Raw genomic sequence first — 25,944 nt, 5'->3', positions numbered from 1 at the left:
GGGGGGGGGGGGGGGGGACAGTGCATACAGAGGGTACCATAATGTAGTGTGTAGCGCAGAGGATCACCTTCACTACAGTAGCAATCTCAATAGGGCTTATTTTCGGGGGAGGGCTTATTTTAGAGGAATCTTACACAGTAAGGGGAGGGCTTATTTTCGGGATAGGTCTTATTATCGGAGAAACACAGTAAGAGGACTCGGAGGGAGTCTTGTGGGGGGAGGGGTTGAAGAGGCATGAAAAAAGTTTTTAAAAGTCTGTAGTGAGTGGGATAGTGAGTCACTTATGAAGAATAAAAAGATTGCCTCAGTGCAGTTTTTGCTGGTCACTGTCAACCTACTTTTTACCAGTGTAGAAAAACAAATAACTTTAGCAGCTTAACCTTTCAAGAGAACTTTGAGGTTTATGGAACATTTCCCTTCAAACAACCCTGCAAGATAGTGCAAGGATTATAATGAATAGCTTTCAATTAATGACAGCATTATGTGCAGTTTATTAAAGAGTTGTTCAGTACACAAAATTCTGGTTCCTTCTTGGCTAGCACTTCCTCCTCCTTAACTTGCATACAGATGTTGGAAGAGAATCTCTTCCTAGTTCCTGGATATTTGCCTTCATCTGGTGAATATTTGCTAGCTTAACCCTTCCCATAGGGCTTTCCAACTGTATTCTCCAAGAAGCTGCCACCTTGGGTGTGATGGCTCTTTTGGACTGAGGACAGAATTGAACTTGAAATTCAGTTATCAAGATGGTAGGTAGTACATTTGAAGTTTGTCTTATCAGTGAAAGTAGGGAAAACTTGGTCTGGGGTTTTATTTTCCCTGTTATTCCTTTGAATATATTAGATCAGTTGGAGTGAAAATGGGGTCATTTTTCCTTGATCCCCTGAATCTTCCACTCTTCCCCATTCTCTGATTGTATTTACATAGATAGTCTTTCTTTCCCAAGACTTCATGGCGTTGCAGTCACAGTAATGGTCACATTCACAGGAGTGTCATTAGGTTCCAGGGATGAACCTGGGATTATGGTTGAGATTGGGGCTTCTTCACCTACAGAGTGAAGACATAGAGGACTTAGAAGAGCCAGGAACCTTAGAGGGCAAGCTGCTTCTTGGGTTCTCAGGGAAGACACATTGCTCATATATCCAGGATTACTATGTATGCAAAGATATGAAACTCAGAAGTAGTCAGTCCCTCCCCTGCTTAGAGGGGAAACCTTGGTGAGTTATACTCACCCGTTTGCATCTCTGCATCCATCATCACTCTTCTGTCCTGGTGATTCCCCCTGGCACTTGAAGAAAGGAGAACACCAGTAATAGCTACTATTAGGGTCTTCTATTTGGAAGAGTCTTATTTTATTCCCACCCACCACCTGATTGGGAGATCCACACTCACGTGAAGAAGAGCAGCTGGCCCAGTCCTGCAAAAGGAAAAACAGTCATCAACAGAGCCATCCAGCCACAGCACCTTCTGCCCTAATTTGGCAATGCAAGAATGAAGTGGGAGGGGGACAGGGTTGTCTAGGGAGGAAGGGGCATTGAAGGCTCAAATCCAGAAGCACAATTTTAATATCCTTTTCCCATCTTCTTGCGAGGTAGAAACTCAGAACAGAGAGGAACTGGCCTAGATCTGTGAGACTAAAGCCCAAAAGGGTTATCGCATTTGTATCTCAAGGAAAGGGACCTCTAGTAGAGACCACAGTTGAGGAGAGGATTAGGTTAAAGGGGTGCCTACTTCCCTTGCCTAGCTTTAGCTTGAGTTGGCAAGAATAAGCACCAGCTACCAAACTGCTACTCACGAGGGAAGGTGTCTGGGTGCCGAGCAGCATACTGGAACACCAGCAGGGAGGCCACTGTAGCCACTACCATTCCAGTGACTGCTGCACCCAGCACAGCAGGGTAGGCATTGAAGGGAGGATCCACTGGAAGAGGAGAGAGCATAATTCATCGGATGAGCATGGGGCCAATATTTAGATTAGGTAGCTTCCTTCTTGTTAGCAGGCAAGGTCTTCAAATTCTAGAGCTGCCTAAAGGGTATCCTATTCCCGATTACCTCCTTGCTTGCCTTTGGAGTTTAGAGAAAACTCTTAAATCACATTTATTCAGTAGTTCACTTCTCACAATTCTATGAAATAAATAGTACAAATGTATTATCCCCATTTTACAGATGAGGAAACAAAGGCTCAGGGAGCATTTCCTCAATGTAATTTCCTCAAAGTCATTTAGCTATTAAGTTGCAGAGTCAAAACTCAAACCCAGGTGTTTTGATTTACAGCCTACTATGCTCAGCATTGCCCAGTGCTACCCTCTCTCCTTGAAAGCTGAAGAGATCAAATTTTCTAAGGGAGCAAAAGCTCGGTCTGTTTTGTTGGCTGTAGAGCTCTTTTGGTCCCTGCCATCTCCCTTCTACTCTCCCATATGAAAGTCTATAGCCTGACTTGGAGTCTCCTTGGGATTTCCAGCTTGAAGCACGAGTGCTAAATCAGAGATTCTAGAATTCCCATGGTCCTTGTCATATCAGAAGTGAGTGTATTTATGTGTGAACATAAACTGTGTGAGGAAGGAAAGCAAGAGCCAAGAACCTCAATCCACTTGATGAAAGGCGAGTAAGAGTGTGAGACACTGAGTAGCACACGTGTACCTTTTGAGAACATTAAACCTGTATAACTAAGGACTGGCAGACGATGCACTTGCCCTGCCTTTTCTCTCCCGAATCATGAAAGTGGGCAGATGGGAGAAACTGAATTTAAAAACAGAAAGCAACCTTGGTAGAGAGGCCTAGACAACTCTGGAGGAAAGACCAAAGTGTTGAATTCCCTCTTCATCTTTTCCCTTGTGTCTCTTGATAGGGCAGCAGGCAGGGGAGGGGATTTGCCTCTCCTCCCTCCCCACCCCAGTTAGCAATAACATCTTGCTGCAGAAGCAGTTTCCAGGGAAACGTGGTATAGCTGCAGAGTTGAGAAGAGTCAAGAGTCTGGCGATCCTGCCCTGGAGATGACAGGCCTCAGGACTAAGGAGCCAATTGATCTGGTCCTAGTATAGGAATGCCATCTCTTCCCCAAGAGTAATTGTAGCAGTACTCTAGACCAAAATCTCAGCTGTGCCCAAAGCTGGAGACAGTAGAGGCCCTGACCAGCTACCTGCTAGTTCCAGGGTGCAGGCTATGGTTCTTTCTGAAAGTATGTATGGTGGTTCCCCAGACCAGAATTTCAGCTGCCTGTAGCTGAAGCCCACCAGGGCCTGGCATCAAGGCCATGTACCTACATTATGTCAAGCAGCTTGCCCATCAGAGGTGCTCACTCCACAAGGAGCCAGTCCAGTGTGAGGACATCACGTGAAGTCTTTGGAGTCTCTGATGGTAGCCGAGGTGTGAGTTGTCTTGGCCACATGTGTTCCATTTACCTGTATTTCTCCACTTACAAATTCTATGGGCATCCATTCTTCCTGTGACTCTGTTTGTGAGAGTGTGTCACCAGGTTTTGTGGCTATTTTTCTTACTATATGCCCTTGCTCTGAGTTAATTGTCTCCTCTGACTGTCAAAGTATAAATATTTTGATGGAGTCTTATGCACTATAGTTGAACTGTGGACCTGGGGTACTTATTTGGGGATCCAACCTACAGTCCAAGCCAGGAGGGCCATTGGCAGGGATGGGACTACACTAATATTCATGTAGCACCTTGTGGTTTATAAATTGCTTTACATAATCTCACAATAAGGTAAGGGATGTAGTAACATTTTCACTTACTAGATGAGAAGCAAGGATAGTGAATGGGGTATTGGAAGGTGGGAGGGGAGGGACCTTGGAGTCAGGAAAACCTGGGTTCAGATCCTGAATTTTATATGGGCTAGCAGTGTGGAGGAGTCTACCCATAATGGGCAAATCCCTTTAATCTCTCTTTGCCCTACATTCTGAGGATATAAATTACGGACTGATTTATGTCAAAGTGGAGAAAGTTTCTTTGTGAAGGAGCTTCCCATATGATTGAAATTGTAGATCCAGACCAAACAAACAAACCCACCCCACAGATGAGGCAACTCTGCTCAAAGGCATTGTGACTTTGTCCATGTAAATGGATCCAGTGGGATTTGAACACAGTTCTCCTGTCCAAGTCCAATACTATCCACTTCCAGCCCCCTTATGTATAATTGAACTTGGTCTTTGCCCTTCTTCCTGGCCCTCGGGAACACTGGAACCTTTGGTGCCTCTTAGTATGGAAAGGAGAAAAAAGTACTGCACTGAGTGGGAGACAATGCCTAAGGTTGGGGGAAACAGGCAGAAAAGATTGCAGCTGGAACTGGGAAATAATAATAGCTCACACTTACATAGCAAATATCATGTGCCAGGTACTGTGCAAAGGGCTTTTACAATGATTATTTCATTGGATCCTCACAACCACCCTGGGAAGTAGGTGCTGTTATCACCCTCATTTTTTCTTTTTGGAGGGGAAAGGTAGGACAATTGGGGTTAAGTGACTTGCCCAAGGTCACACGACTAGTTTTTTGTGTTAAGTGTCTGAGGCTGGATTTGAACTCAGGTCCTCCTGACTCCAGGGCCAGTGCTGTATTCACTGTGCCACCTAGCCACCCCTATCACCCTCATTTTACAAATTAAGAAACTGAGGCAGAAAGAGATGAAGTGATTTTCCCAGGGTCATACAGCTAGTTAAGTGTCTGAGACTGGATTTGAATTCAGGTCTTTCTGACTTGAACCTCCATGCTCCATCCACTGCTCCAAATAGCTGCCCCTATTTCAGCAAAAGGGGCAATAGTGGGGAATTTCCCACGAAGAACTTGGACAAGGTTTTGGGGGTGCCTTGGTGGGAAGAGGAGGAGGCCTAGCACCTGGTGTCTTCACCTCAGAAGGGTGCCCAGCTGTGCGGTGATTTAGTGCCAAGACACGAAAGGAATAAAGGACCCCAGGATCCAGGCCACCCAACCGCCGCCCTCGACTCTCTGGCTCGATGTCTCCGGCTGCTTTCTCCCAGGCTCCAGCCCCTGAGCCTGGGGGGCTTGCCCTCCGCTGGACCATAAATCCTGTTAGGTTCCCGGGACCCTTCGTGGCCCACTGCAGTCTCACCTCAGTTCGCTGTCTCCCATAAGTCAGACTGCTGATAGTGACGTTGGGTGGGGCAGGGTACCCTAAGAGAAGCAGCAGAAAGGGAAGAAAGGTTAGGAGGGAGCTTTAGGGACACAAACGTGACCCCTATTCACCAGCCTTCTCACCCCGCATCTACACCCACTCACCCACACACTGAATGAGGCATATGGAGCTGGGGTCACTGTGCCATGAATTGGGAAACTTTGGTTTTTATCCCAGCTCTGTCTCTAACTGTTAATTTCAACATTTTCCCTTTGTGAGCAAGCTTACTCATCTGTGAAGTAAGTGGCTCAGAAGAGATAATGTCTAAGGTCTGCTCTGTCATTCTGTTATATCTACATGCAGGCCTGCATGACAGAGTGCAGAACATGCATCTTCATGTATCCCTCAGGGCAGCACAGACTGTTTTCTTTCCTGGAATATGGGGGAGCCTAATTTACATTACATTCCCTTTGATTCAAGAAACATTTACTAAGCCCCTATGTGCCTATCACTGTGCTGGGTGGTAGAATACAAAGACAAAGTAACAATGTCTGCTTTTTTCCAGGAGCTTACAAGAGAGAAGTCTCTCTTTGCCCCTGTCACTCACTCTGAACCTCCAGGAGGATGCTGTGGCTGGCATTGCCCAGGGCATTCCAAGCAAAGCAGTGGTAAATGCCACTGTGGTGGGCAGGGTCGGCATCATGGAGGACGAGACTGAGTCGGGAGCCACTCTGCTGTAGTGTATAGTGGGGGTTGTTTAGCTCCACAGGACGATGCTGGGGACCCAGCCACAGGAGCTGAGGAGGTGGGTTGCCCCCCTGCAGCAGACAACCCAGCCAGGCTTCCCTTCCCTCCAACACGGAAACATGAGGTTGGTCAACTACCAGCCAGGGGGCTTCTGCAAAGATAAATAACGAAGGGTTGGTGTGGTGACCTTACACTACCTTCTAATGGAAGAAGAAAGAGGGGGAAAAAGTAAGGGAGGGAGTGGAGGAGGAGGAAAAAGAGGAGAAAAAAAAGATGATGATAATGAGACAAACATTTGCATAGTATTTTCAAAGACTTGGAGTCAGGAGATCTGGGTTCAGGTCCCACCTCAGGCAATTACTAACCTGTGTAACCATGAGTTAATCACAAATTCTCCATACCTCACTTTCCTCACCTGTGAAATGGAGATAACATCTCCATGCTACCCCCTTGTCATTCAGTCATTCTTTCACTTCTTCCAACGTTTATTAACTGTCCATGGTGTACAATGACTTTGTGTAAGACCTTTCAAGGCTCGCATGAAATAGATATAAGGAATATGGTCCTGACCCAGTAGGAGCTTACCTTGGAATCTCAGAATTGGTAGGCACTTCAGAGACCATATAGTCTAACTCATACTTGATCAAGACTCCTTGCTACAAAATTCCCCCAAAATGATTGTCCAACCCCAACCTGAGCACTTCCAATGAAGGGGAACCCATTTTCTTCTTGGAAAATTAATTTCATTTTTTAATAGCTCTAGGGAATAGTAAATGTTTCCTGACACCAAAACCTAAATTTGCCTCTCTGAAAATTCTATCTGTTGCTCCCCATTCCTCCCTTTAGGGTCAAACACAACAAATCTAAACCCTCTTTCTCCTTCCAGTATTTGAAGAGAGCAATCATACCCTCATACCCTCATGTCCTCATGTCTATTCCTTCAACCTGTCCTCAGATGACATGATCTAGTATGCATAGGTAATGTCAGGGTGATACAGCCAAGGTCCCTTATTGCCATTACCCTGTTAATGTGACAAATCCCCCCCCCCCCAGTACCAGAACCCACCTTCCAAAGCAGCTACATACCTAGCTGGAGTCTGCACTCTGGGTCAGGATTCCTGAGGGGGTGGGTTCCCCTACAGGTGAACTCCTTGCCAGCCAGCCCTTCATGGGCTTTCAGGAGTTGGATGGCAGGTGAAGACCGACTGTTCCCTAGTAGCTGTTCTTCATTGTACCAGGTGAGTGAGCCTGAAGGCTGCCCCCCAGGCCACTCACAGCTCAGCATAACAAATTGATCTGCAGTAACCTTGGTGGAACAGGTTGGGGTACTGCTGGGCTCCCCTGGAACAAGAAATGATGACTCACCATGTATGAATGAGGATGCCAAGGGAGCAGGCCTGAGGCTGCCTTCCCCTCCTACTCCTCCAGAGTAACATTTCCCAATTATCTAGTGTAATATCCTAGCATTCAGGACTTTCTTACCCTTTGGACCTGAGGTCTGACCCAATAGCTATTTCAAAAGTCCCCTTAACTTGTAGTCCAAGGATCCATCATATTCCCATTTCCCAAGCCCAGGCTCCCCGTCTTCTGCCCTCCGCCCCCCACCCCCTGCTCACCATCTCCAATTGGGAGCTCTAAGCCCTTTGACTCCTATGTCTTCCCTCCTCCCCCTCCCCTTGTACTGTCTCCACTGTAGTTCTAAGCTCCACCCCATTCCTTTAGCACTCACAGAGGGTAATCCTACATAAGACAGGTCGGGCCAGAGCAGGATGCTGGGTGATGCAGGTGAAGATGCTCCCATTGGGCAGATGGGTTGACAGATGGGTCCAGGTGAGGTTGGTAGGGGCGGAGGGGCTGGTACCTTCAGGGCCCTCCCACTGCAGCTGGGCTGCTGGGAGTCCCCCAGGCCAGGAGCAATTTAGGACCACAGCCCCAGTGTCAGGGAGCACAGCACAGGTGGGCTGCCCCTGAGGAGGATCTAGGCAAGGTAGGTGGGGCAAAGGGGAAAGGAGGGAGAGGGGAGAGCAAAGGTAACACACCACCTAGCTTTATCCAGAGCCTGAAATGAAGTTAGGGGGAGGGGAAGGGTACTTATCTGTCACCCTTCCCCCACCCCAGATTCCCAGGGAGGGATAGAGGACACAACTGACTTCACAGGAAAGGGGGAGGGAGGAGTTAGAAGACAGAAATCAGAGACCCCAAGGAGCCTGAGAAGGTCCAGGTGACTCACTCAACCCCAAACCCAGACCTAACCTGTCCTTAACCCTTACCTCTTCTCAACAACTGTGTGTCTGAGAACCAAGACCCCTTCTTTGTGTTTGTTTGTTTTTTATTGTCTCTGTCTCTGGGTCTCAGTTCCCTACTCCTAATCCCTTCAGCACCATGGAGAGAATTATTCTCTAGGTGGGTGACCAAACCTCATCTCTTCACACCCTACTCATCATCCCTAACCTTAAACCACCTCCTTTTGTCTACTGCATTTTCCCTGTACCTTCCTGGGGGTCAGGTTGGCTCTGTAAACCTTACTTCCTGAGCTCCATCTCTAAGGTTAGAGACTCACCACTCCCTCCACAACCCCACTCACAGTCCTAATTTGACCCTGTTCCCAGGGTGCTGAGGCCCAGCCCAACTCAGGACAGTGCAGGTATGTGGGTCTAGGAGCCCAAGAGGTGAAACTAGGAAATTTCAGGAGAGGGGGTGGGAAATAAAATGAGATCCGCCAGGTCCTGGAGGACTTGGGTCTGTTCTGAGTTCACTCACAGAAGATGGTGAGCTGGATGGTGGCCTGGGTGTGGGTATCCAGGTGGCTGTTGTGGGCCAGACAGGTGTAGTGACCAGCATGGGACTGGCGGGCATGAGCAATGATGTAGGTGGGCCCCGAGTGGACCTGAGTGTGATCATGCAGCCACACGTAGCGGCTGGGGGGGTTGGAAGGGGCCAGGCAGGTCAGGATCACCTCCTCCCGTTCACTCGCCCAGTATCTATCCTCACTAATCGCCAAAGGCTCCACTCTGATCACCGGTTCATCTGGGCCGTCTGTGGGGCAAGGAAGAGCAGATCAGGCCCCTTCCTCAAGAAATAGCATAAGAAGAGTCAGGCTGGGGGAAGAGGGAGGTCATTGCCAGCTGGAAAAAAGTAGGAAGGAATGAGGATGTGTGTGTGTGTGTGTGTGTGTGTGTGTGTGCATGCGTGTGATGAAAAATGGCCCTGCCCAGCTTCCCTGTCTTGTGGAGACTACTTCAGAGGGATTATAACCTTGGACACATAACCTTGTGCTTCTCTCTTTCTCCTATACCTTTTTTTTTTTCAAGGTAGAAGCAAAAACTTTATTACCATCTTTCTCAAGAAAAGGCATCCCCAAATCCAACAAAAAAGTCAGAAGGGAGGAGAGCACTACAGAAGGCAAAAGAAAGATTATAAAACCCTAACATGGGAATTCCACACCTTCTCCACTGTCCCACATTACCATTGGTTGGTAAAGCAAGCTCACAATCTTATTATTAATTCCAACCAATTGGCACAAAGCCCTCTCTATCCATTACCATAATTATTACTAATGAGACTTTAATTTTGTTAGATAACATACATAATACACGAGGTCCACTACGCAAGTGCAGTAACAACTCCAGAATACTGAACCCCCTTCAGTCCAAGCTAGATGTGTTCTTATCTGGGCCTGAGTGGCCCCAGGCCACTGTCCTATACCTTCTTTTAAGGTAAAGTATACCCCTGAAGGAGGCAACTAGGTGACTCAATGCATAGCATGCTGGTCCTGGAGTCAGGAAGACCTGAGTTCACATCTAGCCTCAAACACTTACTAGCTGTGTGACCCTGGGCAAGTCATCTAACCTCTGTTTGCCTTAATCCACTGAAGAAGGAAATGGCAAACCATTCTAGTATCTTCACCAAGAAAACCCCTTGGACAGTAATGGCCATGGGATGTATAGGCCGTGGGATCACAAAGAGCTGGACACAACTGATAGATAATAAACATCCATGAGACCTGAGTGCAATGAATCTCTTTTACTGCCAGTGTGAGAATTGACCAGGTTAACTACACATGAGGAGTTGATAACAAATACACAGTGTAATCACAGAGCTCAACTTTGTCCTGTTTAGGAATTACCTATTGAATATTCTTACAGATCTTATATGACTAGATCTCAGGGACAGACAACACTTCAGAGCCACTATCTCCACCAAGTGGTCACTTAGCCCTTGCTTAAAGAGCCCAATAAGGGGTAGGGGGTGGGGAATCTAATACCTCCTGAATCACCCTGTGTCCACTTTTGGAAGCTTTGATTGTTGAGATTTTTCCTTACCACAAACCTAAATTTTCCTCTATGAAACTTCTAGAAATTTTCCTTGTTCTGCCCTCTGAGGCCAACCCCAGAAGGAAGTGAATGCTGCTACCATATTCACAACCCTTCAAAAACTTGAATATAGCTACTTTCCCATCTCCTCTTCCCCTCAACTGAAACCCCAAGATATTCCTTTCTCCAGGCTAACCATCCTCCATTTCTTTAATGGATAGGATATATTATTCTTATTGATATGATATAATTTTGAGGGTCCTTCACCATTCTGGTTGCCCACCTCTGGATTTTCTCCACCTTATCAATGTCCTTCCTAAAATACAGTACTAAGCTAAATATGGTACTCTAGTTATGATCTGGACAGGACAGAGTACAATGTTGGATCCCTCCATCCAGTCCCTGAATCTGCTTTTTCTTGGCCTTCCCTGTCTGGTTCTATGATTTATAGGATCAACCTAAACTGGAGCTCTGTCAATCCTCTTGGCCTCTGAGAAAGTAGGTTTCTTTTCTCCTTATTTCTAATACCCTCCACATCTTAATCCACATTAGCAAGCAAGCACCCCAGGCTTGGTTTTCCTAAATCTCTGAGTCTTGGGGCTGAACTATTCTCTAGTTTCCACAGAAAAGCCCCACCCTTTGACTTTGAACTTGGATCTCATAATTTCTAACTTCTCACTGGGTCACTGTTCTCTTTTCCTCACTAACTTCTAGGTCCTCTGTCCCCATATACAAAATCCTCTGCTTGGCCTTCAAAGCCCTTCATAGCCTTGCTTCCTCCTGCCTCTCCAGTCTCCTTACACTTCCCTCCCTTACATGTCCTCTTTGATCCAGTGACACTGGCTTCCGGGCTGCTCCATGGACAAGACACTCCACCTCTGGCTCCAGGCATTTTCACTGACTATGCCCTGTGCCTGGAATGCTATCCCACCCATAATTTCATCTGCAGATTTCCCTGACTTTCTTTAAGTCACAACTAAAATCTCATATTTTATAGGAAGTCTTTCCCAACCCCTCTTAATTCATGTCTTCCCTTTGTTAATTATTTCCTGTATATCCTATATATTGTGTGTATATATTTGTTTGCTTGTTGTCTCTTGTGAGCTCCTTGAGCTGGACTGCCTTTTGCCTCAAAAGCACTAAGCACAGTGCCTAAAATATAGAAGGTACTTGATAAATATTGATTGATAAATATTTATTAATTGATTGATCTAGGCTCTTGAATCAGGCTAATCACTCTGAAGAACGCTCAACATCTACTTTTAATAAGTGTCTCTAAGCAGGCAAAAAAATGAGGATAGGACCTCATCAACCAAGCAAGTCAACAGGCATTTATTAAGGTCCCACTACGTGCCAAGTACTATGCTGGGTAATGGGCATAAAAAGATGAAAAAATTAAACAATTTCTGCCCCCAAAGATCTTGTATGAAATCAGACCTTATGAGGGTAACAATTCAGGGCCACAGTCTGAGAGTGTCCTGGGGGCAACTCTGAGCTGTTCTTCTCACCTGCAGACGCTGCCACTCAGTACTGTTATTAAATGGATCTTCCTACTTTACTGATCTGATGACCCTGTCAACTTTCCTTTGCAACTTTACCTCCCACTAATCTTCTCTTAATCTGTGTTTCTGTCCAATGGTAGCCATCTTCTGTATGTGCTGTGTATTTTCCTCCTTTTCTGCATTTTCTTATTTCTTCTGCCTGAAATGCCTGATGAAGCTTGGCTCACTCTGCCTTCTTTACAAAGCCTTCCCTTCTCCCCACTTCTGGGCTCTCACAATCTGAAGATATTCACCTCTTATGCACTTATCATGTTCTATTTTGTATTATGGGTATTTGTGTACATACTTTATCCTCCTACTAAATTGTAACCTCCTTGAGGGCAAAGGCTATCTATGGCTTAGTTATCATTGTATCTTCCTTGATGTCTAGCCTTGCATGATGTAGGTGATTAATAAATGTATTGGTTGATTGATTGAATGAATGAATGACTTCCTTGGGGTTTTCCCTTTGAGTGTCCCTTAGGCTTCCTATCTGGGAGAACTGATACTGGGAGGAAGGTTCTCAGGCCTTGTGTTTGGGTTGGAGTAGTGTTTGGGGAAAGAGCAAGGTCCTCTCCTATGGGTGCCCATCAGGAGCTGGCCACTTACAGATGACGTCTAGGTAGACTTTCTCGCTGTTGAGTCTGTTGACCTCATTTTGAGCACTACAGATGTACCAGCCAGTGTGTGTTCTATTCACAGGTTCCAGATGGAGTAACTGCTCAGTCCTCTCAGTCAGGGCCCCTCGGGATCCCTGAGGTCCCTGATGTTGCCAGGCAAAGGACACAGGACCTGTGCCCTCCCGGATGACACATGCCACTACCAGGGATTCTCCCTCCACTGGGGATGGGCTGCTCAGGCGCACCTGGGGCTTAGACACAGGCACTGGTAGAAGGAAAGAGGTTTTTTCATTACAGATGCAGGAGTCATCTTGCTCGGCCCCCTCTTCTTGTCCCATAATATCTGCCCTCTTCTTTCCTGGAATTACAGCCCCCTTCCCTCCATAATTTGGTCCCCAGAGTTCTAGATTTCATTTTTTTCTTGTTCTAGTGACTGGTGGGGAGGAGATAGAAGAATGATGCCCAACAAATTAACCACATGCAAATGTATACAAATGATATGCAAGTCCATGCAAGACAATATTGCACATTAGCAGCAATCTCAGAACTCCCTTTCTTCTTTATTGCACTTCTGTACCCACTCACCCAAAACCGACAAAATGATGTAGGAATAGGCAGTATGGAGTTCACCACCAGCTGAATATAAGGCCTGGCACAGGAACCTCCCCTGGGCTGCTATCCGAAGTCCCTCCATCACCAGACTACTATTCCTTAGGCTCACAGTCCCCAGAGCTAGAGCTTCTGGCTCCACCTTGACCTCAGCTCCATTGGTGACAGCTATAGGCTGGGGGGCCAGGGAACCTGGCGGGGTAAAGCTCCAGAAGACCACAAGGGGAGTGGGAACTGGGGCACAGGCCAGTTCCAGGGAATCTCCTTGAATTCCTTTGATAGGCACTTCCTTGGATGGGGCACTTAAAGTTGGGAGAGGCTGTCCTGGGGGAGGAAAAGGACAAGTCAGAGCTCCCAAGCTCCCCTGGATTAGCAGCAGATCCTGGCTGGAATGTTAAGATCATAGCAGCAAATACTTTTTACCTGGAAAGGAACCTCAGAAATGACCTAGTTCAACACTCCCTGAAGCATCCTCTCTATAATATTCTTGGCAAGTCTTCCTTTCTACTCCTAAGAGTCAACATGGTTTAAAAACAAGGGCATTTTGTCAGAAGTCAGAACACCTGGGTTCATCTCCCCATTTTGCTTCTAGCTTGCTGTGTAACTAGCTCAGTTAAGCCACTGGGTCTCAGTTTCCTCTTCTGCAAGATGAAGAGATCTTTGGCCAAGATCAAGGTATCTTAGACTGGGATCCATAGATAGATGTCAGGGGATTTGAGACCTTAGATAGGAAAAAATACATCTTTGTTGTCACTAACCTTTGGTTTCCTTTGTAATCCTGTGTATTTTATTTTATGCACTTAAAACATTATTCTGAGAAGGGGTCCATGACACAAAAAAGATTAAGAACCCCTGCTCTAGATGATTGCTAAGGTCCCTTTCAGCTCTTGGAGTCCCTAGCTTGAGATTCCTTGACCTTGGTCAACAATCTCTTCACCTTGTGGATGAGGAAATTGAGACCCAGCTTCCTATTATGCAGACCCTCCAAGACCAGAACCAGAAAAAGAAGACTAAAGTGACAGGGAGAAATATTTAAGTTAGACATCAAGAACTGTCTAATAGTTGTAGTTTTAAGACAGCTGCTGGGACTGGTGCTCAAGAAAGGCTCCTCCTGCTCTGAAGAAATTTGCACATAGGTTTAGGCTTCTGGAAAAGCTTCCCACATTTTCCTCCGGAGGTACAGAGATAATGATCAGTGGGAAATCACTCATCCCCAATACTCCTCCCAGTCCCTTGCCCCCCATCCCCAGCAAGAGATGACTTGGTGTCATCTCCATCACAGCTCTAGGGAAAACATGGCATAAGATGCCCTCTATTAATCTAACAATCAACAAAATATCTAATTTCCTCAGAAAAGCCCCAAATTCTAACTTTGAACTTGGTTTTCCAATAGCATCTAACCTCTGACGTACAGCTGCACATATCCATCCTTCTCTGTCAGTGGAAACCATAGCTGCCAGTATCAGACTGCTTGCCTACAAAATGCTTTGAGATTTTCTGAGAAGGTTCCAGGACAGGGTACTGAGTGACATCATTACCATGATCTTTCCCTCCAAGGCAGGAAACAAAAAATGGAACAGGAAGTCGAGAAAAGGAAGAAGAGAATGAGATATAAAAGGGAAAGAGAAGGAAATAAATGTTGTTGAGTTCTTTTAATTATGTCCAACTCTTCATGACTCCATTTTGGGTTTTTCTTGGCAGAGATACTGGAGTGGTTTTCCATTTCCTTCTCCAGCTCATTTTACAGATGAGGAAACTGAGGCAAACAGTGTCACATGATTTGCCCAGGTAAGTGTCTGAAGTAATATTTAAACTCAGGTCTTCCTGACTCCAGGTCCAGTGCTCTATTCACTGTACCACCCAGCCACCCAAGAATAACACCACAAGTCAAATTCTGATATCTTTTTTTCTCAAGAAAAGTGAAGATGAATCCATAGTCTATAGAAAGAACATTGGTGGGAATTGGGAGACATAGGTTCTTTGACTGACACTTAAATGCCTGTGTGACCTTGGAAATAATTTCACCTCTTCAGGCCTTATTTTCCTCATCTATAAAATGTGAATAACAATTCCTATCCCCCTGTTTCACGGATTCAAGTGAAATCATAGAAAGTATAAAGTATGGCTTCCAAATGCTGAGGTGCTGCCATCAAATCTGTTTGATTCATATGTAATATGAAAGGCAAGTTCTGTCCAATGGTAGTAATTATTATGTATCAAGGAAAGGTAGACAGTGGCTGGTGGGTAAAAAGATGGAACAGGGCTTGAGCTTGGGACAAACCTATGTCTTATGGGAAAGGGAGGTTGATCATCACTCACCTGAGCTCTGCAGAGGGAGTTGTATCAGGAAGCAGAGACATACATGTAGGTACTTGGCTAGTCCACCAGCCATGGTGGACTATCACCCCAAGAACTCCAGACACAAAGCTTCAGGTTCTGCTCCCCACCTGGGCTCTCTTGCTTCTTGTCCTAGGAACCAGCCCTAACACCAGAGCCCAGGAGACTTGGGGGCTGGGCTCAGGTTGCCTTCTCCAGCCTCAAGGGATACCCACCTCACTTTCCGGCTCTCTTGTTACTCTCTGGGCTGGATTCATTGTGAATTATTTATGCCAGATGATTCACAGCATCCATAATTCAGAAAGGGGCCAGGGGCACTATTTAGAGAGGGGAAGGGTCAAGGTCTGAGGGAAGTCTAAGGGGACAGGTCCAGGTCTACCAGAGGCCCTGCCTTTTCACATTAAGTGGCTATTATAGAATTATAAAATCTTACTATGGGAAGGAAAATGGGAATGTCATCTAATGCAACTTCCCTCTGCCCCATATAGGAATCCCCTCTCCATCCTCCCCAGCAACAAGTATCATGTAACTCTGATGTTCAGTGAAGCACTACTAATTCCTTATTACCTCTTAGTCACCTTTTATAATGAATTCTAATTCCTAGAATCCTCTCCATTCCCTCCCTCCACTGGCACCTTCCAAAGCTTAGTGTGGTCCTGGGAATTGGAAATGGAAGGGACTGTCCTCCCAGAAGGTCTAGAGATATATCTTTCTTCCTGGCACCTTTTCTGAGGTCTCTGATACCAAAGCATAGCTAGCCCTGGGAGAATCTTATTTGGATGACAAAAGCAGATGGGATCAGAGTTTTCCATCCTCTCTAAAGGACATACAATTCCTGTGGCAGAGTAAGCAGAGGTGGTAGGCCTCCAATCTAGGCCATGGAGAGTGGGGGGATTGGGTGTCTGGCCACTTCTTCATGCGGGTTAGATGGGAGACGGGAAAGGGGAAGGTATTTTCCTCCTTATAGATGAACAGGGGTAGATGGAGAGGGATGGGTTCAAATGAAAACTGCTGGGTCTTCTTCTTTGTCTTGAGTTCTCTGGAACTCCAGGACAATAGCCATGTTCACGATGCCATGCTCTTATGAGCCCTGGTGACCTTTCTAGGAGATCTCCATGGCCGAGGACCTTTCAGATCACCACGTTAGGGTCTGAAGAAGCCCATTTCCTTCCTGACTTTGCATCCCTTCAAGGTACTGGCAAAGAAGTCTGACAAATAATAGCAGAGTATGTGCTGGGAGTTGAGGTCTGATTAGCAAATAAGTGAGACTTTAGGAAAGCCAGTAGGGAGAAGGCTTGTTGTTTGTGCACTATTGAGCTGAATATATAATATAATTCATTCATATATAATATAATTCATCTGAATTATTTTGATTTTTGAGTTGATGCGAATGCTGTACTTATTTCTACTGCCTTGTCTTTCCCTTAGTTTGGGATAGGAGAGAAGGGAAATTAGTAATTTCACTAAAAAACCAAAACCAAAACCTGACTTTTTTTTTTTTTTTTGCATTTTAAGGTTTGCAAAACACTGTCCATCTACGGTCTCTCATTTGGACTCTGTGAAGTAAGGTATATGTATGACTTCCCCTGTTGTACATAAGAAGAAACTGAGTCTCAGAGAGCGTCCACAGACACATAGCTATTAAGCATTGGAGATAGGATTCATTGGGGTGGCTAGGTGGTGCAATGAATACAGCACCATCCCTGGAGTCAGGAGGAGATAGGATTCAAATCAAGATCCTCTTAACTGCAAATCCTGCCACTGTGGAATGTTGGTGGAACACTCCCCAGCCCCAGTTAAGAGGCTTCCTGGTTGACTGAGCGGGAGCCAGGGATCAGTGAGAGCTATCCAGTATGATCAGTGCTAAGATGAGCTTGGATAGGGGTCCTGAGCTCAGGAAAGTTCTAGGGATGAAGAGCCGTTCTTTTCCTAGGGCTAAGAGTTGTTGCTGGCAATGAGCAAAGTTCCATCTGGGAAATTGTGTTGTTGTTCAGTCTTTTCGGTCGTGTCCCTACTCTTCATGACCTCATTTGGAGTTTTCTTGGCAAAGACAGTGGTGTGGTTTGCCATTTCCTTCTCCAGCTCATTTTACAGATGAGGAAACTGAAGCAAACAAGGTTAAGTGATGTGCCCAGGGTCACACAGCTAGTAAGTGTCTGAGGCTGGATTTGAACTCATGAAGATGAGTCTTCTTGACTCCAGGCCTGGTGCTCTAATTAGGAAATTGTAGCTAGATAGAAGATCCTACAACTAACGTATTACTGAGAGTGGCTTGGGGGTAGTTTTCCTTTTACTTATAATAGGAACAACAGCTCACATTTATACAGGGTTTTAAGGTGAGGCTTCTCAAGCTCTTTTGTGTCCTGGACCCCTTTGGCAGTCTGGTGAATCTTATGGGTCCCTTTTCAGAGGAATATTTTTAAATAACTGAAGGAAATGCTAAATTTCAGTTAGAAGTTAGTAAAAATAAAGATGTCACTTTTCCCCATCAATATTCATGGTCCTCCCCAAATCTATTCAGAGACCAACTGGGCGGAGTTAGTCAACAAACATTTATTAAGCACTTATAATGCACCAGAGACTGTGCTAAATATGCAATGGGGATACAAATATAAAGAGGGTGCCTGCCCTCAAGGAGCTTACAATCTACTAGGGGAAAACAACATACAAGAAGAAGATAAGAAGGTGGGAAGTATACCAGGCCTATTAAATCTTTCAGCATAATAAAATTTCCCAGTGATGGATTGCTTAAGAAGGAAGGGCATGTTGGAGAATCCCAGAAAAGTACAAAATCAGGATAATTAGTAGGAAATAGGGAGAAAAGCTATGTTGTGCCCCCTCTTTATCTTTTTGGGAGGGGGTATTTTAAAAAAATTTTTAAACTTAAAAACAAAAAGGGAAAAGAAAAAAGCATTGCCATGTATACAGCAGACCACAAGAGAGGATTCAATATAAGACAATAAATTTCCATTTCAAGAAAATTTATATAATAAATACTACACAAAGCTGACCACTCTGCTCCCTCTTTTGAGGCCCTGCAGCCCATGGCCTCGCCGTCCAGTCATCAGGGCCATGACTCTAAGGTTCACAAACTACTTTCCTCCCAACAACCCTAGTGAGGTAGGTAATCTGAGTAATTATCCCCATTTTATAGATGAAGAAACTAAGACAGCAGTAAAATGATTCTGCTCATGGTGACATAGCCAGTAAGTGTCAAAAACAGGATTTAAACCTAGTCTCCTAATTGGGAGTTGTGAGCTTTTCCCACCACATTAAACCACTTTTCATTAATTTGTCTTTTATTGTACTTGTAATTCTTTTACCTTGGCATGTGCTTTTTCAACTAATATATATTCTATCTCCTTGTGAGCTAAATCCTATAATCCTTACTCAAGTTCAGGAGTGTGATTACCAGGGTTAAGAAAGGTGAGAGAGAACAAATATCCAGTGATTGTTGCAGCTGTAGAAGGAAAAAGGTAATTGGATATTTGGTGACACAAATCTCTGAAACCAAGTTGCCAACTGGGTTCAGGGACCAAGTACCACTAAGAAGCTACCCTTATGGATTTTAAGTTCTGGAGGAGGGAAGGGCTGGGGAGAAGCTCTATGATCAGAGAAGGTTTTAAAAGTAGGGAAAGCTTTGACCCCAGAGTCAAAGGTAAAGTTCCCTTGGATCAGTTCAGGGAAGGAGATAAAATCTCCAGGAAGTTGATTGGGAAAACTGAGGTCCAAGACCCAGGGTCTAGATTCTTCTGATAGGCCTGTCATTGGCAGAATCACCTTGCTAGGCCTCTGCTCCTAGTAGAAGGACTTAATCACCTAATCTCATGTTACCTGGTCTGTAAAATAGGGACGAAAATGTCTATGGGGAAAGAATTTTTACAACTAGTGTCTCTGAAAAAGGCCTCATTTCTAAAATATGTAGAGAAGTGAGTCAAATTTATAAGAATACAAGTCATTCCCCAATTGATAAATGGACTCATGATGGAAAATGCCATCCACATCCAAAGAAAGAACTATGGAGTCTGAATGCAGAGTGAAGCAGACTATTTTCTTTTTTTTCTTTTTCATGGTTTCTCCCATTCATTAAAATTCTTATATGCAACATGACTGTGAAAATAAGTTCAATAGGAATGTATATGTAAAGCCTATGTCAGATTGCAGCCTGTCTTAGGAAGGGAGGCGGAAAAATTTAAAACTTATGGAAGTAAATGTTGAAAACTAAAAATAAATAAGGTAAATTTTAAAATGTCTATGTTACCTACTTCATAAGGTAGTTGCGAGACTCAAATGAAATAATGTATGTAGTTTGTTGTAAATCTTAAAAATATCATTTATTGTTGTTGTTATAACAAAGCTCCAGGATGAGCCAATTCACCCTCCTTCCCTACATGTTCCCTCTGCTGACTCAGGCCCACTCTCATGCACTTTCTAAACTGTCTGGCTCAGGGTCCATTTGTCTCCACCCTAACCCTCGGGTACTTTCTTTTCCAGTATAGAGATGACTAGAGCTTGAAATTATGCTACTCAGATTACTCAATAACTGCCAGGAATTGTCATCATTGTCCTCAGAATTCAAATTGCTCCCTAGGGGCTCTCATTCCTACATAAGGTCAGCCAGCCTCTCCAGCTGGCTGCTCAGGCTATGGTGCCTTCCTCTGCCTCCTGCCCTCCAACCCACTCTTTCCATGTGCCAACAGCTCAAGACTTATCCTTTCACTCATTTCTTGACCCAGCAGAGTTGAGGTTCCCAAGCTTCTGCTCTCTGGCAAACATACTCCTTTATATTCTTTTTATTTTTGTGAGGCAATTGGGGTTAATGACTTGCCCAGGGTCACACAGCTAGTAAGAGTCAAGTGTCTGAGGCTGGATTTGAACACAAGTCCTCCTGACTCCAGGGTTGATACTCTCTCATATTCTATGACTACTTGTCAAATATTCAGTGACTTTACACTCCATGTTCTCTCTCTAGGCTTCAGAAACTCCTTCATTTGCCCAGTAATTGTTTCACCATTAGTCACAAACACCTAGGGCCTGGCTCTTGCCTGCTGGTGCTAAATGATCACCAAGAGAATATTTCATCCTCCTGAAGCAGAGTCCATCCGAGTTACACTCTCTCTAACAAGGTTCAAGTGCTTGGCAGTTCAGCTGGAAAAAGAACCTCAATGACCTAGTTACACCTCCTGCAAGAGCAGCATGACCAGAATGACCTTTGCCCTTGACTCCCAACTGGAATTGTCATCATCTTGCCCTCCCTATCCCCCAGTAGTCCAGCTCCCTGTCAAGGTGAACTAGGAAAGACTGAGTATGAGTTGTAGGCATTAAGAGCAGGTAAGAGCTAGGGACTGTCTTTGAAGCTAGGTGCTTGTCTTTAAGGAATGTTGACCTGTCTGGTATTGGGGATTAAAAGCAAAGGCCGTTCTAGACGTGCTGCTTGTGGGAGAGTTGTAACTAGAACATTAAAATCCTTCCTTGAGCTGAACTGCCAAGCATTCAAACCATATTGCAGAAAGCAGAACTCCAATGAGCTGGTCACATTGTTCAAATGCCAAATATACATTTGCCTAAAAGACGATTTTACAGAGAATTCACACAAGGCAAGTGCTCACATGAGGTCAGAAGAAGCAATACAGGACACTCTCAAGGTCTCTTTAAAGAACATTTTAAAAAAGTGAGGCATGGGAGACACTGGCACAGGACCACCCAGAATGGCATGGCCGAATCAAAGAAGGCACTGTGCTCTGAGCATAGCAGAATTGCAGTAGCTCAAAAGGAATGTGAAATGAGCAGATTTGGAGACATCTCCACTCCAAATGTTCACATGGACTATTTGTGCCCGACTTGTGGTAGAGCCTTCTGAGCTCCCATTGGCCAGATCTGCCACAGTCAACACACTGTACCTCGACATAGTGATGTCATTTTGGTCTTCTTCAAGCATGAAGGATAACAACCACCAGCGAGGGAAGGAGAATGGAAGCTTTGCCTCAGAACACTAAAATTTAGAGGATATAAACTTCGTTTGAATTCACTGAGCTTTGCTCCTAAATAGCAAAACTATTACTTCAAGTAGGAAGCTCTGAAATGCTGTTAACTCCTCAACTAGGTGAGGGGGTCCACAGACTAGCCTCCCCCTACTCCTTTTCAGGCAGCTAGGTGGCCTGAAGCCAGGAAGATTCATCTTTGCGAGCTCTAATCTGGCCTCAGACACTGACTAGCTTGTGTGCCCCTGGGTAAGTCACTTTAACCCTGTTGGCCTCAATTTCCTCATCTATAAAAGGAGCCAGAGAAGGAAATGGCAAACTATTACACTATCTTTGCCAAGAAAAACCTCCAGAGTTTCTATCTGGATGGGATATTCCAGGATCTTTCCTCCAGGAGATCTTATGTCCCAAGGACTGAAGCATCTCTCTGACCAATCAACCAACTTAATCTTAAAATTTTGATTTGAGAATATCTTTCATGCTGCTCAACACAGGTGTATTTTGTGAGACTTGCTCTGGTCGTCAGAAATCCTAGTTAGGTCTCTGCCCCTGCACCCTCCCTTGTTTCAATGTTAATATGTGGATCCCGGAACAAGACACCATTTTCCAATCTGAGGAGGACCAAACACAGTGGGACTGTTACCATGTTTTTTTTTTTCATTTTTCAAATGCTTTATTAACTTCTGATTTACATCATTTCCGCCAGATTTTGAGTTAAAAATTTTCTCCTCGTTTTTTCCCCTACCCACCTCCCCAAAATAGCAGTTCCACAGGATTACCCCTCCTCCAATCTGCTCTCTCCCATATCTTCTCCCATACCCCCTTCGACCTTTCCAGTAGGGCATGGTGGATCTCTGTCCCAGTGCCTGTATATCTTATTTCCAAATTACATGTAAAATAGTATTAATAATAGTATATATATATATATATATATGTTTTAAATATTTGATTTTAAAACTTTGAATTCCAGATTCATTCCCTTCCTCCTTAGTCACCCACCCTTACTGGGAAGATAAGCAGTTCAGTATAGGTTGTACATGTGTAGCTAATGCAAAACATTAACATAGTAGATATATTGTAAAAGACTGACTATATTTCCCTCCCTCCTATCCCACCTCCCACTTGTTCTATTCTCTACTTTGATCCTGTCCCTTTTCAAAAGTGGGTGCTTCCAACTTCCCTCCCCCCCAGCCTGCCATCCCTTCCATCATCCCCCCTCTCATCCCTTTCCCCCCTACTCTCCTGTAGGGTAAGACACTGTATTTAGTGTGCATTTCATTCCCTCCCTGAGCCAAATTCAATGAGAATAAGGTTGACCCATTCCCTTTTGCTTTCCTATTCTTCCCCTCCATTGTAACCATTTTTTCCTTGCCTCTTCTATATGAGATAGTTTACCCCATTCTATCTATCCCCATCTCATCTCATTATATTCCTCTCTCACCTCTTAATTTCACCTTTAAGTATAATCCCTTCCTATTAAATTGGTCCTGTGCCCTCTATCTATGTATACCTATAAACATATATACACACATTCACATATGTATTCATATGCCAGTATACCCACTGATATAGACATATATATTTCTATTCCCTTCAACTATTTTCATACTGAGAAAAGTTTCATCAGTTACAATTATCATTTTTCCATGTAGGAATGTTAATAGTTCAACTTTGATAAGCTCCTTATGATTTCTTTTCCCTGTTTAGCTTCTCATACTTCTCTTGCTTCTTGTATCTGAATGTCAAATTTTCTATTCAACTCTGGTTTTTTCATCAAGAATGCTTGAAAGTCCTCTATTCCACTGAATGACCATATTTTCCCCTGAAACATGATACTCAGTTTTGCTGGGTAGGTGATTCTTGGTTTTAATCCCAGCTCCTTTGCCCTCCAGAATATCATATTCCAAGCCCTTCGATCCCTCAGTGTAGAAGCTGCCAGATCCTGAGTTATCCTGATTGTGTTTCCACAATATTCAAATTGTTTCTTCCTGGCTGCTTGTAATATTCTCTCCTTGATCTGGGAATTTCAGAACCTGGCTATAATATTCCTAGGAGTTTTCTTTTGGGGATCTTTTTCAGGAGGTGATCAGTGGATTCTTTCAACCTCTATTTTGCCCTCTGGTTCTAAAACATCAGGGCAGTTTTCCTTGAGAATTTCTTGGAGGATGATTTCTAGGTTCTTTCTTTGATCATGGCTTTCAGGTAGTCCAATAATTTTTAAATTCTCTCTCTTGGATCTATTTTCTAGGGCAGTGGTTTTTCCCATGAGATATTTCACATTGCCTTCTATTATTTCATTTGTTTGGATCTGTTTAACAGCATATTGATTGCTCATAAAGTTATTAGCTTCCATTTGCTCCAATCTAATTCTGAAGGAATGATTCTCCTCAGTGAGCTTTTGAGATTCTTTTTCCATCTGGCAAATTTGACTTTTTAAGGCATTCTTCTCCTCACTAGCTTTTTGAGCCTCTTTTGCCATTTGAGTTAGTCTATTTTTTAAGGTGTTATTTTCCTCAGTCAGGCTGTTGATTCTCATTTCATAATTTTATTGCATCATTCTCATTTCTCTTCCCAGTTTTTCCTCCACTTCTCTTATCTGCTTCTTAAGGTCCTCTATGGCCTGTAACCATCTTGTATTTGCCTTTGAAGCTTTTGGTGTAGGAGTTCTGACTTCACTGTCTTCCTCCTGTTCCATGCTTTGATCCTTTTTGTCCCCAAAATAGGAGTCTAATGTTGGATTCTTCTGTTTGCTTTGCTTCCTTTGCCTGGTCATGTTGCCACTCAATTACTTGACTTTTGGGCTTTTTGCCACAGTAGGACTCTGCTACCAGACAGGGGAGTTTTGTACCAAACACTGGAGTTTTCTCAGCTGTTGGAGGTATTAGTTGGGTGCCCTCTCTGAAGCCTCCACATGCTCTGGCAAGCTGGTCACACACCCCAAGACCTCCACCCTAGACCGCAATCCAGATCCAAGCAGGTTAAAGCAAGAGTGATTACCCCTCAGACTGGTCTCTTGGTTCCCCTACAGTCTACAGGCCAGGAGCTGAAGCTGCCACATGGTGTGCACAGCCCTCAGTGGCTTCTCACCCTGGGGGCAAAAGTCGATGCACTCCCAACTACTGGGTCCCAAAGTCCACACTGCACTGACCTCTCACTTCGTCCTTAGCATCTATGTGTTGATAATTCTGGACCACCACAGGCCTAAGGCTAAAACATCTCAGTGGAGCTGGGCTCAGCTCCCAGAGCACTGGGCTGGCCAATTCCTGCCAGCCTGCCAGGGTGTCCTCAGTGGGAGATTAGCTTTTCTGTGTCATTTTGTGGGTTCTGTAGCTCTAAAGTTTGTTTAGAATCCCCTTTTACATGAATCTGAGGTGGTGGGAGCCAGAGCCACCTGAGGTCCTGTTTCAACTCTGCCATCTTTACTCGGGCCCCCCCTCCCCCCCCCCCCCCCGCATGGTTTGTTAATATGTGATCATTCATACAGCCTTTGAATATTTTATCCTTTTTTCTAGCTATATCACACTGTTGATTCATGTTGAGTCTATGGTTCACTGTTTCCCAAATCTTTTTTCATTTACACGAATTTTAAATTACCTATATTTGAAGATGAAATCCAATACATACTTTGACTAAAAAAATCATCTGCACAGATTCAGATTTGGCTAGACCTAACTTGACAGGAGTTCATGTGAAAAATATCTGAGTATTTTAGTAGACTACAGTCTCAATATGGAACTGGTGGTATTGTATAGCAATGGAAAAAGCTAATTGAATGCTTGGGCATTAATAAAATATGGTGTCCAAAAATGAGAAGGGTTATAGCCCTCTTGTATTCTACTCTGGACAGACCACATCTAGACTGCTGAATTCAACTTTGGCTTCTGTATTTAAAAGAGATAATGACAAACTGGATCTTACCCAGAAGGAGGCAGCTGGGATGATGAAGGGTTTGGAAACCATGTCATGGGAAGAATGGTCAGAGGAACTGGGAGTATAGCTTTTTACAGTTATAAAATGCCTTCTTTCCAACCACCTCTGATAATAAATAATGCAGTTCACCTTGGGGGGCAGGGCAAAGATGTGAGAAATAAAACTGTCCTTAAATATTTGAAGAGCTGGTGTGTAAAACAGAGATTAGATTTACTCTGCCTAGTACAGAGCTCAGGTACCTAGGTTTGAGTTTCTAGCTTTGAAATTGTCTAACTGTGGCAACTGGAGGCAAGTCACTTTTTACCTTCCGGGCATCGGCTGTTACTTCTGTAAAAGGAGAAGGTTGGATTAGGTGACCTCTGAGATCCCATCCAGGTCTTGTCATCTGTGACTTGCAGACTGGCTCAGTGGAAAGTTTGGATTTCTGAGGCTTAGGTTCAGATTCCCACTGTGACACTTAAGACCCCTGGACAAGTTCCAGGATCTTCTCAACTCCATAGTTTCCTCCAGGTGGAAGGAATTGGGGATTCCAATCCAAATTCAAATGCAAAAATGACCACAAGGAACTTCCATCCTAAAAGGGGATTATAACACCATATAGGGGGAAGTAAGGGAGTTTGGACCAAAGCATTCAGGGAAAAGGGAGCCAGAGTAGGTAAAAGGTTGGAGAATTAGGGGTTGCCCAAGAAGCCAGGTAGGTGCTTGTGTTTAAGTAATGATGGCCAGTCTGGTGTTGGGGGTCAAGGACAAAGGCCATTCTGGTTATGCTGTCCTTGGAAGAGTTGCAACTA

The 25,944-nt window shown here is 44.4% G+C and overlaps 1 protein-coding gene across 1 annotated transcript; it reads right to left on the bottom strand.

Annotated features, from left to right (window-relative positions):
- Positions 1 to 1,397: 1,397 nt before the first annotated feature.
- Positions 1,398 to 15,297, bottom strand: VSIG10L2 (V-set and immunoglobulin domain containing 10 like 2; the record flags this gene model as incomplete). Its single annotated transcript, XM_069079940.1, has 10 exons — positions 15,225 to 15,297; positions 12,882 to 13,229; positions 12,286 to 12,561; positions 8,583 to 8,858; positions 7,552 to 7,800; positions 6,909 to 7,163; positions 5,683 to 5,973; positions 4,838 to 5,134; positions 1,793 to 1,915; positions 1,398 to 1,414 (listed from the first exon to the last, which is right to left on the bottom strand). Coding segments are annotated over exons 1-10 (2,205 nt in total), but the record flags the coding sequence as incomplete, so codon positions are not given.
- Between the last annotated feature and the right edge of the window lie 10,647 nt (positions 15,298 to 25,944).

The sequence above is a fragment of the Petaurus breviceps genome, unplaced genomic scaffold (assembly GCF_028583685.1).
Source record: "Petaurus breviceps papuanus isolate PSGF00001 unplaced genomic scaffold, PetGlider_PUasm1.0 91133, whole genome shotgun sequence".
In the NCBI taxonomy this organism is placed as follows: Eukaryota; Metazoa; Chordata; class Mammalia; order Diprotodontia; family Petauridae; genus Petaurus; species Petaurus breviceps.
Note: the sequence above shows the minus strand (reverse complement) of the source record. Positions and strands in the feature narration are given on the sequence as shown.